The sequence below is a fragment of the Mixophyes fleayi genome, chromosome 9 (assembly GCF_038048845.1).
Source record: "Mixophyes fleayi isolate aMixFle1 chromosome 9, aMixFle1.hap1, whole genome shotgun sequence".
Taxonomy (NCBI): domain Eukaryota; kingdom Metazoa; phylum Chordata; class Amphibia; order Anura; family Limnodynastidae; genus Mixophyes; species Mixophyes fleayi.
Genome location: NC_134410.1, coordinates 97,950,458 through 97,966,451, shown reverse-complemented (window position 1 = coordinate 97,966,451; position 15,994 = coordinate 97,950,458). Strand labels below are relative to the sequence as shown.

At 36.9% G+C, this 15,994-nt stretch overlaps 1 protein-coding gene across 1 annotated transcript in view; it reads right to left on the bottom strand.

Annotated features, from left to right (window-relative positions):
* Positions 1-227: 227 nt before the first annotated feature.
* TNFSF8 (TNF superfamily member 8) overlaps positions 228-15,994 on the bottom strand; it is a 60,549-nt gene continuing 44,782 nt past the window's right edge. The window contains exons 3-4 of the mRNA XM_075184709.1: positions 11,507-11,560; positions 228-4,271 (exon numbers count right to left, since the gene is read on the bottom strand). Of these exons, the coding sequence (XP_075040810.1) occupies positions 3,883-4,271; positions 11,507-11,560 (443 nt within the window). The 3' untranslated portion in view covers positions 228-3,882. The remainder of the gene's footprint in view (positions 4,272-11,506; positions 11,561-15,994) is intronic.

Here is a 15,994-nt window from a genome sequence, read left to right as displayed (position 1 = left end):
AAGAGCCCCTGAACTAGACCATATTCCCTACAACCACAGGCTTATAACAGGTCACCTTATATGTTAACAAGGTTGATAAAAGTCAGTCAAATTCAACTTTTACTAAAATCTAGATGTATTGATCCAGAGAAAGGAAATTAAAACTAACTTGCATAGGTAAAGTGCATCACCATTTTAAACCATAGTAAATTAGTCAATAACGCAAAAGAAAACATTAATACATAATATCTGATATATTTAATTTATTTATTGATAAATAAACATTTATTTTTTGTTAACATCAAAGTGTATGTACTCATCAAGGCAAAACAAACAATTAAACCAGGAAAAGACAATATTTTTATAAAGCTGCTCATTGGTAGCTGTTAAAATATGCTGATGTTCAACTGGCTTATGTACTGTGTGTAATATAGTGCTTCTAGTTTAAAGGTCTACGTAAACATCAAGCTGGCCATAACAGTACTGGGAAAAACTGTCTGATATCCCAAGTACATCAGTGGGTACTTTTATTTTATAAAGTGTCTGGTAGCTGGTGTAACCCATAACCTACCGATTATAAATTTGTAAGCATGGCACTCTTATCCCTGTGTTTGTTGATAGCCAGTCTTGTGTTATTATTGTGTTATTATTGTGTTTGTTTCCAATTGTAAAGTGCTGTGGATCTTGGCACTATATAAATAAATGTTAATAGTTATATAAAGTAATTGATTCTAAAGTGATTCACTCTCAGTTGTACAGCTAAATATTTATGAATGACACATAACAGAGTTTGTGCTCTCCCAGTACAATGTACACAAAGGTTGTATGAGTGCTTTATTGTTACTGTGCTGCTCAGCTCCATACAATGGCTGCATATAAACCCCATTGAATATGCAGCTATTGTTTGGGATTAATGATCTCAATGTTCCCCGTATGAAAATCCCAAGGTTTATTTTCAATGATGCTTGCAAGTTTAACAGAAATGCAGCATGTTGCAAGCATTACAGCTTTCTTACAAAGACCGAATATATTTTCAATGTTGTGTCCATATGGTCACTGACATGTAGTAAAACACCATGTATCCGTGTGAACATATCCTAAATTCGAATTTGTGATGGATAGTCTTGAATTGTCTGACAGCGTGCATTCATTAACCCCCACCCCCCAAAGAAAAACATCCCCCATACCAGTCAATGACTTTTATTAATAAATAAACAAATTTTCTAGTTAGCAGAAATATATGGTGCTCTAGTTGTTTTTATAATTTCTTTTACCTGTTATCACGCTGTTTAAGAAATAGATAATAAGATGAAATATATTACATTATGGTACAATTCTCTATGCTCTTCGCACTCATAGTATAGTGCCAGCACTTTGAAAAAAATAACCATGGCAAGGAAACATGCAATTGTACAGTACATCTGTTAAAAGATAGTTTAAAATAATAAGTTATCACTTTCACATGTATGAAAAGAAGGCATTTAAATTTGTTTAAAAAAAAGTAGTTACATTTTTTCTATTTAATAATTGAGAGAAAGTTTTAATATATTTTCTATCTGTGATTTTATGTCAGATACAAAACCTGCAGCAGCTCCAGTTGCAGCTTATTGTGGTGGATCCACCACTAGCATATGATAAGAGCCTCTTCACGTACATAGTTCATTGAATTCTTGCCTCGTTAAAGTTGAGGCCTGCTCAGATTAGGAATTAGGCATATTACACTCAGTGAAAAAGGCACTACAGGGTATTGGTACAAAACTGTTGCATGACTACTACATGGACAAAACTACTTAAGGTGAGAGGATATCTAACTGTAAGTAATCCATTAAAAGTTATTACAAACCATTTGCCATAATATAACATTTATTTGTGTCTAATATACATGCAAGAATTTCTGACTTTCAGCTCTGTAGTTCCTGGCAACCAGATCATGTTCTCATTGCTGACACACTCTCCTCTTAGTTCTTGTGTTGAGAATGGTTCTTCTAGTTGTAGCAAGGGACATATGAGCCAGAGGTCTTAGCTTTCCATTGAGGTATAGGTATGAGCTTCAGAGCTGGCTCTCATGGACTATATTTATATTGTGTATATGTTTATGAACAAATTAGGTCCAGACCTTTGAATTGTCTAACGCTACAATTGGACACTGATTGGTTCTAGCAAGATTCACTTCAATGCTCCTTACCTATGGATGTTACTGAGAAAAAAAAAGCTACTGCACAGGCCCCAATGGCAGACCTACTGCCATTGCAAGGGGGGCAGCAGCCAGGGCACCCGATGGTGAGTGGGGTCCTGTAGCTTACGGACGCTCTGCATTGGTGGTAGGTCCGACACTGCCTACACTGGTGGTAGGTCTGACGCTGCCTGCACCAACTATTATCTCAGAGCATGCTTCACTGTGCAAGCTCAGAAGAGCACAGTGGGGTCAGCAGGATGAGGGACAGCATCAACAGCCCTCCAAAATAGTTTTTATATGGGGTCGGGCAATGTAGTATTCTGCCCACAATAGACTCTTATTTGCATGTGGCTACTGGCCACATGCAAATATACAGTGGTCGAAATGGAAATTTAAAAGTGGCGGTATGGAAATTTAGAAGTTGTGGTTTTACAGTTTTACAATGAAGGCAGTAGGAGAACTGGCAGTATGGAATACCCCTGTATGCACCCCCACTATAACCACTGCTCATATATGCATTTACCAAACAGGCCAAAGACAGCATTTTTCAATGCTGATAATAGCCTTACATTATACTTCATTTTTTGGTTTGTCTGTGCCTGCTTATATAGACAATCAATGTAGGATTAGTGTTGGACATCATACTGTAACCGTGCAAGTAGCAGTGTAATTAGTAATTATTAATTTTTATTTTTAAGCCATCTTCCATTCAATATTTAAAAAAACAAAATGTTCTTTCAAGAGTAGTCTTTTGAGGTGCAAAATTCAGCATTGTTAATTCATTTGGAAAACAATATTCTTCTAAAGGTACCCAGGCACTTTATGTTCTTGTTTATGTTAAACCTAGGAATTCACCACATTCATAAAGTGCTGGGATTTGTGGAAAGACCACATAATGCAGGGTTGACACGGCCCACTATGCACATCATTGCTTTGATATATATATTTTTTTAAAATGTATATTTTTTAATTCAATATTGAAGACATTGGTGTTATTTATTTGTAATAAATGGGAAGCAAGTAGGGTTGCTACAGCAGTGGAGTACTAAATACATGGGAACTCATACAACAATTGATCTAAGGAGGCAACTAATTTAAATTCAGACCAGAAACCCAAGTCTGAGTGTAACTTCAGACTCCCTAATACTATAACATTTATGTGAGCAAAACACTAATGTGGTACCTTAAGGAGCTGATCCCATGGTTAATAAAAACCTAGGATCAGTTTTTAATTTCCTTTCTTTAACTTTTCATGTAATATAGGAACTGAAATGTAATATATGAATGAAACCATTATTATATGCCCAGCAGAGACTTTTTAAAACTTGTATTGCCTGTACAACCTGATCTTGATTGTCTTTAAAAAAAATATATGTAGGTTTTGGTTTGGCATCAATTTAGATATTATGTCTTCGCATCATTCTATTTCCCAGAATGGAGCATGCTCCATGTTTTATCTTTAGGGGCATCATTCTTTATATTTGACTCTTCAAAGTACTGGCTTGAAACAAGTGTGTTGCATCTTAAGCTGTGTAAAAAAATTACAGCAATTTCAGTGCATGTAAAAAAAATATAAACCTTCCCTTAGATAATAAGAGTCATCTATTCATAATTTGTTCTTAATTACTATTCCATTTACCATTTGAGTTGTTGATTTGATTGGAGACATTGATTTGGATGGATAAAACAATTATAAATTATAAATATAGTTTTTCTTTTGAGTCCTCTCATAATTTGAAAGCTCCAAACACAATGTTGTCGGCCAATTGTTCCTCATTTAGCCAGTTAGCATGGTTTGTTTGGATGGACACATTGTCGGAAACATTAAGATCTATCTGAAGACTAAAATGTTGATCTCTGAATATCTTGCAACTTGTGTTGCTTTTCCTTAACGTATGCAGCATTTCATGCACTGGTCTTCCATTCAAGATCAAGCTGGTCCGCAAGTCTTCGTCATTTATTAAACAATCTTTAATAACAAAGTGAAGGTGGCAATTGACGAAATATAGACCCTCAGTTAAAATAGTAAGATTTCCATCTTGGTATTTTATTCCATGTAAAAGGCTGTCATTTCTCCACAGAAGAGTGGTAGAAGAGTGTTTTTCCTCGCTGCACCCTAGAGAACAAGAAAATGTTGTTAAATAAAACATAAACAAGTAACAGACTTTAAATAAAATATACAACACAATGGATCACATAGTTAATAAAACTTATTTTATGAAGTTTACCATATGCCAATCAAAATAGCACATGGTTTGCTTCCATCTTAGTTCATTCCAGTTGAGTAAATGTTGAGCACTTTTTCTGATATTAGAAATAAGCCTTTGAAACTTGTAATATAAGACAGATAATGTAAAAAAAAAGTGTTCCCCTTTTCCTATATCTTACTCTACATTTAATTATTATTACTCACAATGTGCTGGAAAACAGAAACAGGGTAAATAGAGAATCCGTCAACTGACATATATATTTATACTGTATAAACATATACAATCACATTCAAAAGGTAGTCACACACTATTATCATCATCATCATCATCATCATCATCATTTATTTATATAGCGCCAGCAAATTCCGTAGTGCTTTACAATTGGGAACAAACATTAATAAAACAATACAGGATAATACATACAGATGGCTTACAAGCTTACAATCTATGGGACAATGGGAGTTTGAAACACAAGGGTATGTTCTACATCATATTGCCCATTGAACCAACTAGAATGCAAAGGTAAAAAGTATTGAGTGGGCTGTGTGATCAGTCACACAGCAATGTTGGTCAAAGGGTTGTTGTCTTGTGTTAGCTGTGCAGAAGGTGGTAATAGGGTAACCTAGTGAGATTAAATTGCTGGTTGAGGAAAATTATAAGATCGTCTGAAGAGGTGGGTTTTCAGAGAACGCTTGAAGGTTTGAAGACTAGAGGAAAGTCTTATTGTGCGAGGGAGGGAATTCCACAAAGTGGGTGCAGCCCAAAAAAAGTCCTGTAACCGGGAATGGGAGGATGTGATGAGAGTGGAAGAGAGACACATATCTTGTGCAGAACGGAGGTGTCGAGTTGGGAGATATTTTGAGACAAGTGAGGAGATGTATGTTGGTGCAATTTTGTTGACGGCCTTGTATGTTAGTAGAATAATTTTATGTTGGGTTTGTTGAAAAACAGACAACTAATGTAGAGACTGACAGAGTGGCTCAGCAGAGGAAGAACGATTTGCTAGGAAAATCAATCTAGCCGCTGCGTGCAAAATAGATTGTAGGGGTTCAAATGATGATTTTGGGAAGACCAGTAAAGAGGGAATTGCAATAGTCGATGCGGGAGATGATGAGTGGATGAATTAAGGTTTTTGCAGTGTTCTGTGTGAGATATATACGTATTCTGGAAATGTTCTTTAGGTGTATTTAACATGATTTAGATATAAAGTTGATGTGGGGAATAAATGATAGTTGTGAGTCAAGGATTACACCTAGGCAACGAGCTTGCGGGGTGGGATTTATGGTCATGTTATCAACAGAAATAGAAATGTCAGGCAGGAAGCTTCTGTTTTTGGCTGGGAATATTATTAATTCGGTTTTTGAAAGATTGAGTTTGAGTTGGCGAGAAGACAATAAAGATGAAATGGCAGAAAAACAGTCAGTAATGCGAGACAACACAGATGGTAAGAGATCAGGAGAGGATAGATAGATTTGTGCATCATCTGCATAGAGATGATACTGAAATCCAAAGTAGCTTATTAGTTTTCCTAAAGAAGTGGTGTAGATAGAGAATAGCAGAGGACCTAGGACTGAGCCTTGTGGTACTCCAACTGATAAAGGAAGTGGAGCGGAGGTGGATCCAGACAAATTAACACTGAAAGAGCGATTAGATAGGTATGATGAGAACCAGGATAGGACAGTGCCTTTAGAATAATGGCCTTCGGTATTTGCTGTGATCAAATCATTGATAACCTTGGTCAGCACAGTCTCTGTGGAGTATTGAAAGCGAAAGCCTGACTGAAGAGGATCCAGTAGGTTGTTTGCTGTAAGGAAGTGTGTAAGGCGAGGGGCATGGGAGCTGAGGGATGGGGCGGTAATATGAGAGAGAATTTGGGTCAGATTTTTGCTTTTTCAAAATCGGAGTAAACACTGCATGCTTGAATAGTGATGGGAAAATATCAGTAGAGAGAGAGAACACAGATATTAGTTAGAGGTGGAATGAGCACAGGAGACAGGGACCTACCAATTTGTGAGGGTGTGGGATCAGGAGGACAGGATGTAGAGTAGGAAGATGAGAAGAGAGTAGAAAATTCCTCTTCATTTGTGGGATGAAATGAAGAGAAAGTGTAAGAGGCTGCTAAAAAGGAATTGAGCTTATTGCTTGTCGAGGGAGATGATACCATTTCAAGTATTATTAATATTAGTGTCTTTTTATAGGCTACCACAAAGTTCCACAGTGTTGTAAATGGCGGTAATACAAACAAGGTAGACATAAGCAAACAAAAGATCGTAAAAATATACATAGTGCAAGTAGAACTGAAAAGTGCAGATGACAAATACAAGCACTAATATAACAAAGGTAACATAAATCTAGTCATATTCAAAAGGGCAATTCCCAGTCAGTTACAAGTATGGCATGAGTAGCTGAAGGTGACAAGAGAGAGGTAGAAAGAGAGTGGGGAAAGGAGGCTACAAGAGGAAGTAAGGCCCTGCTTATGAGAGGAGTTTACAATCTACAGGGGAGGGGTTGGAGTGGAATAACGAGAGGTGACAAGTAGAAAGGAATAAGGAGGAAGAAAGTATTGAGAGGTTAGGTAGAGTTCTGGTAGGCTTTGGTGAACAGGTGAGTTTTGAGGCAATGTTTGAAGCTTTGGTTGAGACTGACAGAGCAAGGGAGTGTGTTCCAGAGATGTGGAGCAGAGCAGGAAAAGTCTTGGAGGTGGAAGGGGGAAGTGGTAATAGAAGGTGGAATAAAGGCGGCAATTATTGGCTAAGTGGAGGGGACAGGAGGGAGTGTGGAAGAAGATGAAGTTGGAAATGTAGGGGGGGACAGGAGTGAGCAAGAGTTTTGTAGTTGGATATCAATACAGTTAACCATTTTGGGAATGTTTAACCACGGTTGGCTTGACATTGTAATATGGATAGATCCCATACGGCCAATAAGGATTTCCTTGCCAGATCAAAATCTGGTCCAATGTTATATAGAAGAGGAACATCCTTCAGTTTGCAACAGAGTAATCAGATATATACAGAATGCTGTATAATATACTGACCATGGGTGCAATGTACCTTGTGACGAGATACAATCTTTCATTCTCCAAGCTTCTATGAGGCCTATGGTATACTTCTTATCTTTTTTTATGTTTTAACCCATTTTATTGCATTCTATTTAGTAAACCTGTACTTACTGTATGTTATTCTAAATATTTTTGTATAAGCGCTGTAACTATATTATCTTAGATTAAATATAGGATTTAATCAATTCTGTATTTGCGCTCTCAATTAGGACCTATACTAGTGAATAGTCTTTGCAAATATGTATGTAAAATATTTTTCTGTTGAGACCTATTGAATTTATTTTAGTAAATATGTGGTTTATATAAGTAGTTCAGTATCAGACTGATGGTGACCTACGCTCCATATATAATAAAATGTTGGTTAAAATGAGTTAGATGTGAGGTATACTTACCATATATATAAAGGATTTATGTTCAATGAAGAGAAATTACTGGCATATAAAGTGTCTAAGTGGAGTTAACACTTTCAAAACTATGTATGTTATGGATGAGCTTGGTAGTGGAAAACCGTGTCAATGGGGCTATTGGATATATTGATGATTACTTTTCCAGATTTGACATATCTTTAATTAACTGCTACCAGTCATGAATTCATTATTATGGAAATGCAGGCACTGTCAGGAGTGAATTTCCCCTGAACTAGGAGCAGCTCTGACATGGAAACCCAAGGGTTTTGTTAGCTGGGTGGAGGCGAAAAAAACACTAAGTGCTTTTTTAACAATTTGAGCAATTACAGAAAATTCTACTAATGAAGTGGGCCAAATTAATATTTCAGCTGTCCAATGAAAACTCTGGTTAACCAGTGCATGGTATTTCTCCATATAACCCATACACATTTTAAGATCTAACTGTTGTGCCTTTATCATTGAGGCGTAAGCAATATATAAACAAAAGTGCCCATTACAACTAACATTATCTGTAGCATGATAACTAACAGACTAAAGCATACACTTCGTGATAAAATATTTTATCACGATTGCTGCTCCAGTTTACCTGCACTCATTTAATACAGACTCCAATAAATCTCCCTCCTGGCATGATAGTTGTTCACAGTAATACTATTTAAGTAAAGGCATGCTGTGAAAATGACGAGAACAAAAGCAAGAAGGAAAATTCTTTACATATTTTGTTTTTGATCTATGAGAAAGTGTAGCCAATTTAAATATAAACTCTTCTCTCTAATATGGTTTAAACCTACCCTTTGTATTACTGTGCAGGATGCAATATAGCGGTGTGTACGAACAGCCTCAATGGTGCTCATTTCATAGTGGGATAGCTGATACCAGGCAGCAACTAAACTCCACTAGATGACTTCAGGCTTCTACATGAACAGTTAACTGTGTAAGGGAGAAAACTTTTTGGATGGTAGGGTAGTCTTTGCTGTAGAAAGTCATTCACTCTCTTTTGTAGGAGAGTGCAATGCATGATATATTTTGCAATACAGACTTAAGTTGACCTGCTATCCTTACGTGGAACCAGATAGGTATCTTTTAAAACTTAAAATAGGGATATTAGTAAAAACCATAAATAAACTTAATAACATTGTAAAACAATGACTAACATATTTAGTTAGTTTGTAATTAATATATTGTGATCTAAAGAATTCTAATATAGTATTGTGCTTTCATACTCTATGGCTCGCCCACCTTGTCCTCACCATGTACCCTACTCTGCGATGTAACCACCCTTCTGATTCAGCCTCTTCCCTCCCCATAAGCTTGTAAATTCTCAGTATCAGGACCTTTCTTAGTCCTTGGTTCTTGTCCGTTTCCATCACATCTTGAAATTTGTCTGGTATTTCTGTTATTTAGTTAGTTCAGTATTTTGCCAACTGTCCAACTATGGTTTATGTATAATGCATAATTATCTAGTGTATAGAGTAGAATACTGTGGCCTGCCAGGGAGTCGGACTATCCACCGGTAGGCCCCGACACCTGATAGCCCCACCCACTTCCTTGGTGGGGCAGAGCAAAGTAAAGATGGTCCTAATCAATTTTCATTAAAACAGAGAGTTCAGACTGACTACTATGATAGCTGTCCACCGCTGCTGTCTGCTCCCCCGCCTCCCAGCTGCTGCTGTGAGCCTTTCAGTAACAGGCAGCAGCTATCAAATGAGATCGGAGGTGAACTGCAGGGGAATGACTCGTGATCATGTGATCGTGACTCTGCTTCCTAGTTCATCAACATCCTACTGCTGTTGTAAAAAGAAGGAGGCTCTACTATTAAGAGATGATGTGTAAGTATTTCTATTTCTCTCATCTTCCAATTATTTGTCCTACTTTATGGAAGTGGAAGTAGAGGATATCTTATGAAAATACTGGCACCTGAATATTATTCAGTGTATAGCTCAGTGCTTCCCAAACCGTGTGCCGTGGCTCCCTGGGGTGCCTTGGCAATCTCACAGGGGTGCCTCGACCAGGGCTAGTGGTAAGCAAGGCGGGGGACTACTTGGTAATTATTTTGGCTTAAGGGTGCCTTGAAAAAATTATGGAGGCCCTAAGGGTGCCTTGAACTGAAAAAGTTTGGAATCCACTGATATAGCTAGCTATCTCTATACCACTGTATAGCAGAACACTTAAATTATATATAATTTAAATTGAATTGTTTCTTATTTTATAATGCTAATATCATGTTAATATTAAAAATAATGGGACCAACAAATAAACGTTCATGTTATTTCACACAATAGTGCCCCCAGTTCATATTATGCCACACAGTTGTGTCCCAGATCATATTATATCTCAAAACTGTGCCCCCCAGTTTTATCCATCATAGTTGTGCCCCCAACTCGCATTAACCCTCATAGCTGTGTCCCCATTTGATATTAGACCTCATAGTTGTAGCCCCAGTTCATGTTACATCTCTTAGTTGTGAACTCAGTTCATGTTATGCCTCATAGTTGTGCCCCCATTTATGTTTGCATTTGAAGATTTTACTTGATTGTCAGCAAGAAGATAGTTTTGCAAGAAAGAACAGATAAAATAATATAGCAAATGCTTTCAGGTATGTGTGAGCAACTACTCATTTTGTCCTTTGTTCTGATGCAGCTTAAACTCCTTTACTTGATATTATCGGTGCTTTGATAGACTTGTTTTTAACTAAACAGAACTCGTTCGGCGGCAGCGCTCAGCCTCTCATTGTAACAGGGAGAGGAGAGGGTAGGAGGGTTAGTTTCTGACAATAAAAAAGCACTACTTGTAAACATAAAATTATACTGTTAATGGGGAGGCTGTTAAACTAAATTAAAAAATGTCCATAACTGTATGTTGCAACCATTATGATGGTTAATTTATATGCTTTCATTTAAAAGCTGCTGTTTAATTTTCTATTTCTAATGTATATTTTTGTATTTAACCATACATGTGTTTATCGGTACAAATAAAGGTTATTTATTGATTGATACACATTTCATCTCTATTTTCTTTACATGATACATGTGAAATTGACCTTATTTGCAAGGTCCACTTTTAGACTACACTTGGTGCTATACACTGTCCTCCGTGGGCAGACCACACCCCCTTAATGTCTGGCCACACCCCCTCTTGCAGTTGGCCACACCCCAATGTAGTGGGCCCCTATCATCGCATTCCCCCGGTGGGCCCTTTATGTCCCAGTCTGACACTGGTTGCACCCTATAAATAAATGATAATAATGCTACTGAGCATGGGGCTGTAGTATTTTCTGGACATGCCAGCATTAGAGTTTGCTATATATGGTGGTGGGAGAAGTGGGGAATATGGTCTTATCTCAGATTTTACACTAGAGCCCTTTAGCTACACCAGTGATTAACATTATATCATAACGATACTTTTACTTTAATGTCATTTTATCCAAAACCAATGAAATATATAATTTATAAAAACAAACCTTAAAACATTAAATAAATTAAATGTAAGGAAAAATCATTAATATGAAACATGCTGAATCAGAAGAAATTATTGCTGAAGTCAAATGTGCTAGTTCAGCTATAAAGAGAAACATTTTCATTTTCCTAACCTTTCTGTTATTGGGATGGTTCAGATTTTTTTGCACATTTACAGTACTAACATTTTAGTCACATCTTGATCAGGCTTTTATACTTACACTTGAGTTGTGCATGCACTTTTTTGCTAGCTGTGCAGAACAAAGATTGTGCATCTGAAACAAAACAATTTATGAGTTGAATTGAAATGGTCACATACGGTGGGAATGAAACTCTAAAGAAGCCATTAAAATAATGATGATCTTGGCAATAAAAAAGAAAAAGGTTCAAATTTGCAGAATAGCATACTAAAATGTGTTACATTGTTGGAGAAAATAGTTGGAGAAACCTACTGCTTTTCTTTCCATTTAAATTACAACTATTTTTTTTGTCTAAAAACTTTACTTTCTTAACCATGAGCTTTGATAACTTCTCAAAGATCCAGGGCCTTGATCCCAACCAAGATCCTCTCAATAAACCCTACTACATAGACAAGGTAAGTGGCAGATGACAAGATAAAGCATTGCATTCACCAAAATATCCTCCATTTGTACTATATAGCATACTTTAATACAAGGATAGCATAGAAAATGTGATTTAAATGCTCTCTGATAAAAAAAAGTAATTGTCCAAATATGTCCATTGTAGATTTTTGTGTATTTATTATTCTATTTTCAACTGTACAATAGTCTGCAGTCCAGCTTTGAAACTAATAAAAGAAGAAATGTCTGTTTATTGTATTTTTTTCAATGTTAACCTGGGAAAGTGTAAGTATGTCAATTTAGTTGCTATGTATTCATTTGAAAAACTTTTATTGAGAATGTAGACCTGGGACTTTGGTGCTAGGTCTAACATCTCTCTTGCTCTAAACTTGTACACCAAAGTTAAACATTATATACTATAACATGAAATTAGATCATACTTACCAGGGGAGGTGAAGTACAAATGAGGAGGGGGTGGGACACAGCGAATTGGAACATTTTGGCCCACACCCGCAACTCATTGCTGTGATTGCGAGGTGAACTTGGCCAAACTGACACGATTTGTCACAAATCGCATCAGGGAGGCAAGTATAAATTAGATAAACAATGCACACATAGGTAGGTTGGTTAAATCTACAACAAATTATTTCAGGAAGTGGGCTTCCACTTATTAATGATATCTGAGTTGACCTTGAATTTTGGTGTGGGAAAGCAGGGTCTGGTAGCTGCATGGACCATATATTTGTGCTGATCTGTGTGGTCACACCCTTTGAGCCTGCACACACAGTGGGCCTGATTCATTAAGGAACAGAAAGCATAAAAAGGAGTAACTTTGCACCTTGACAAAACCATGTGGCTTTGAAGGGGGATGTAAATTTAAAATGTGATAGCAGATTTATATTTGGGGTAGGGAATGCTCTAAATCAACTTTAAATTTCAGTGTACAATTAAAAGTATCAAGTATTTGTGTGCTACATGAAAAAAAACAGCCAGTATTTAACTTATGTTTAAAATAAACTAATTTGCACCCTTTGCAATGTAACATGGTATGTCCAGGAGAAAACGTACACATTTTTTTGCCTTACTTTCCCTAATGAATCAGACCCTTTATGTTGTTTTTCACACCAGTTTCCAAATTTTCACGTGACAGTGCTGATGGTAACAGAGCATTATAGAAATATTGTAAGATGTTTCAGAATAGATTTTCTAACTATATTTTTAATTGATTAATTATAAAAATGTAAGTACGTCTGTGGAGTACAGTAGATTCAGAGTATGTAAGAAGCAGAATCGCTATTTGTAATTTGTGTGAGAAAATAAAATAAATAAAGTCAGCTAGAATAGTTATTACACGCCACGTGATATTCCTATTTTTGCAGATTTAGGCTTGACCATGATCATTTCAACGTTATTTTATTGTACCATTGTGCCACCTGTTTCCTTAATTCTGCTGCTACCGTAGTTAAAGCTTTGCTGAATTTGCCTATGAAGTGCAATTAGAAAATAACAAGTAATAAACATCTCCCTCTGCTGGATTCACATGAGAAACAAAAGCATTTATATTTTCAGTAATCTGAATTGTTTATACTTTTGTGAAAATTTGTGAAAAGAACTGAGCAGTGAAGCTAGAAGCTATTAGTGCTTAGAAATCTCACACAAAAGAATAAATATGTAATTTGGGGATGCAGCTGAGCTAAGAAAATGTGTCATCGCATGTGCAATCTTTTTTAAAGTTTGATTTTCAGAATAAATTTATACCAATATCATTTCTGACATTAATTTTGTTCATAATTATTTGCACTCAATTGATGCTTTGTGCTTCAGCTGATAATGTACTATTTTCAACACATGGAGATATAACAGTTACAATGAGATTTGAAGTGATACAATAGTTTAATAATATTTTTTTTTAAAGTAATTTAATATTTAACATGGTCCATCTTTTAATTGATTTTAAGGGGGGAATTCAATTCCCCAAGATGTGCCGCGGAGTGCCGCTGGAACACACTCAGCACTGATGTAGCATTACTGTTTTTTCCTTGTACCCCATAGAGGAGGTGTGCAGAAAAATCCATGATTTTCGGATACCATAATAGCCGTAAATGAACCAACTGGACATCACCATGATTTCCGGCGGCTCATCACTTGAAATGAATTTCCCCCTGAGACTTACAGGTTTCAAAAACCATTTTAATTTAGATTAATAATGTCTATTGTATCTGATAAATCTTTGCCTTGATGCATTGCCTTCATTTATTCTGTATGTTGCTGTATTTATTATGGTCATATGACATGTTACTATATAGAAGTAAGAATTTGTTTCGGGAATGCATGTAGTTGCAGAATACATTTGACACAACTGACAACAACCTGCAATGATTTTAAAAATAAATTTTTGGAAAGGTTGGTATGTATTTTACATTTAACAGCAGGCTCTTAACCATGTGAAAATGCATGTGAACCAAAATGCTATCAGAGACAGGTAGATCAATGGATTCCAGTTACCAATAGGAAGAGTCATAACTTAAAATTCTAGTTCATGGGGCGAGAAGGACAATTTCCACCCCCCTAGCACTCAATTTTAACCAAATGAACCTAAAACATTCAGAAACTGCTCCCCCCGTTAGCATTGCGCCCTGCGTGGTCACCCTTCTCGCACAGCCCTAGTTACAGTGAATAGGGTATTAAAACCTCTATGGGCCTGATTCATTAAAGAAAGTAAAGCAAAAAATGAGTAACTTTATACCTTGTCAAAACCATGTTGCATTGGAGGGGGATGTAAATTTAAAATATGATGGCAGATTTATAGTTGGTGTAGGACATGTCCTAGATCAACTTTAAATGTCGGTGTACAAATAATGCTATCAGGTATTTGTGTGCCACATGAAAAAACAGCCAGTATTTAACTTATGTGCAAAATAGTAAACTAATTTTGTAGCCTGCATTGTGACATGGTTTTGTGCAGTAGAAAGCTTACTCCTTACTTTGCCTAACTTTCCTTAATAAATCAGGCCCAATATGTTTATATATTTATTACTAGACTAAGACAATTTTCATTACAACTTTCATTAAAATACTTACATTGTTTTTTATTATTTATTATTTTTGTTGCTACTTAACATGTAGCCTTTTCTTTGACTACAACCTACTGTAATTAGGTAGTATGATTACAATTTTAATTTACAATCCTCAAAGAGATCCAACTAACTTTGCATGGACTGTGAAACTCATAGCATCCATGGAGCAAAATTGATAGGCAACAAACGGGCCACCAGCAGCTCAGTAAGCTTTCAACTGATGCGCCCAGCTCCTTCCAGGGTTATACCCCTGTTCTGACTGCTATTCAATAAATCAGAGCTAGAGCGTAAAAACATTGTGATCAGAAGAGCTACATTCACAGGGAGAGGAAGAGTGAATTCAGAAATGAGGAGAAGGTAGATCATGTGGTGATCTCACTCCTTTCTTTGTAGGAAACACTGTATTTCCTAACTTCTGCCTGGCTGCCTGACAAGGTAAGTGCAGTTTTTGGGCCGAGTGGCAGGGCCATCTTTTCCACTGGGCATGATGGGCAGGTGCCTGGGGGTTCCACGGACAAGGGGGCCTTATAATCAGGGCTCTTAAATAGAATAAATAATCCTGCAGAAAAAAAAAATCCTGCAAAATAAACCAAACTTACCTTTTGTGGTCACGCGGTTAGGTCAGGTGGTGATCTGGCTCCCTCCCTGTTCCCCTTCTCCGTACTGCGCTCCCACTGAATTTACATTGAGGAGCGCAGAATGGAGGAGCCACAATGGCTCAAAGAAGAATTCAAAGAAGCAGAAGACACAGAATAAGAGAAAAGAAGAGAAGAAAGGGGTGCAAGGTAGGGGCCCCGGTGCACTGCTTTGCCCGGGGACCGATAAGGTTGTTAAGATGGCCCTGCCACTGGCATCTATTGCTGGCCATTGGTTGTTAATTAGTACAAAATTAGTTGATGAATGTTTGTTAGTAGTCACTAGTATTCCCAATGTGGGTTGTCTGGTGGTAGATGGGGTACTTTGTGTAGCATATGGGGGTTTGGCATACATATGGGATCTGACTGCAGTGGAGACAGTGGAATGTCTTAGTGGCTCATGTTGGCATGAAGGG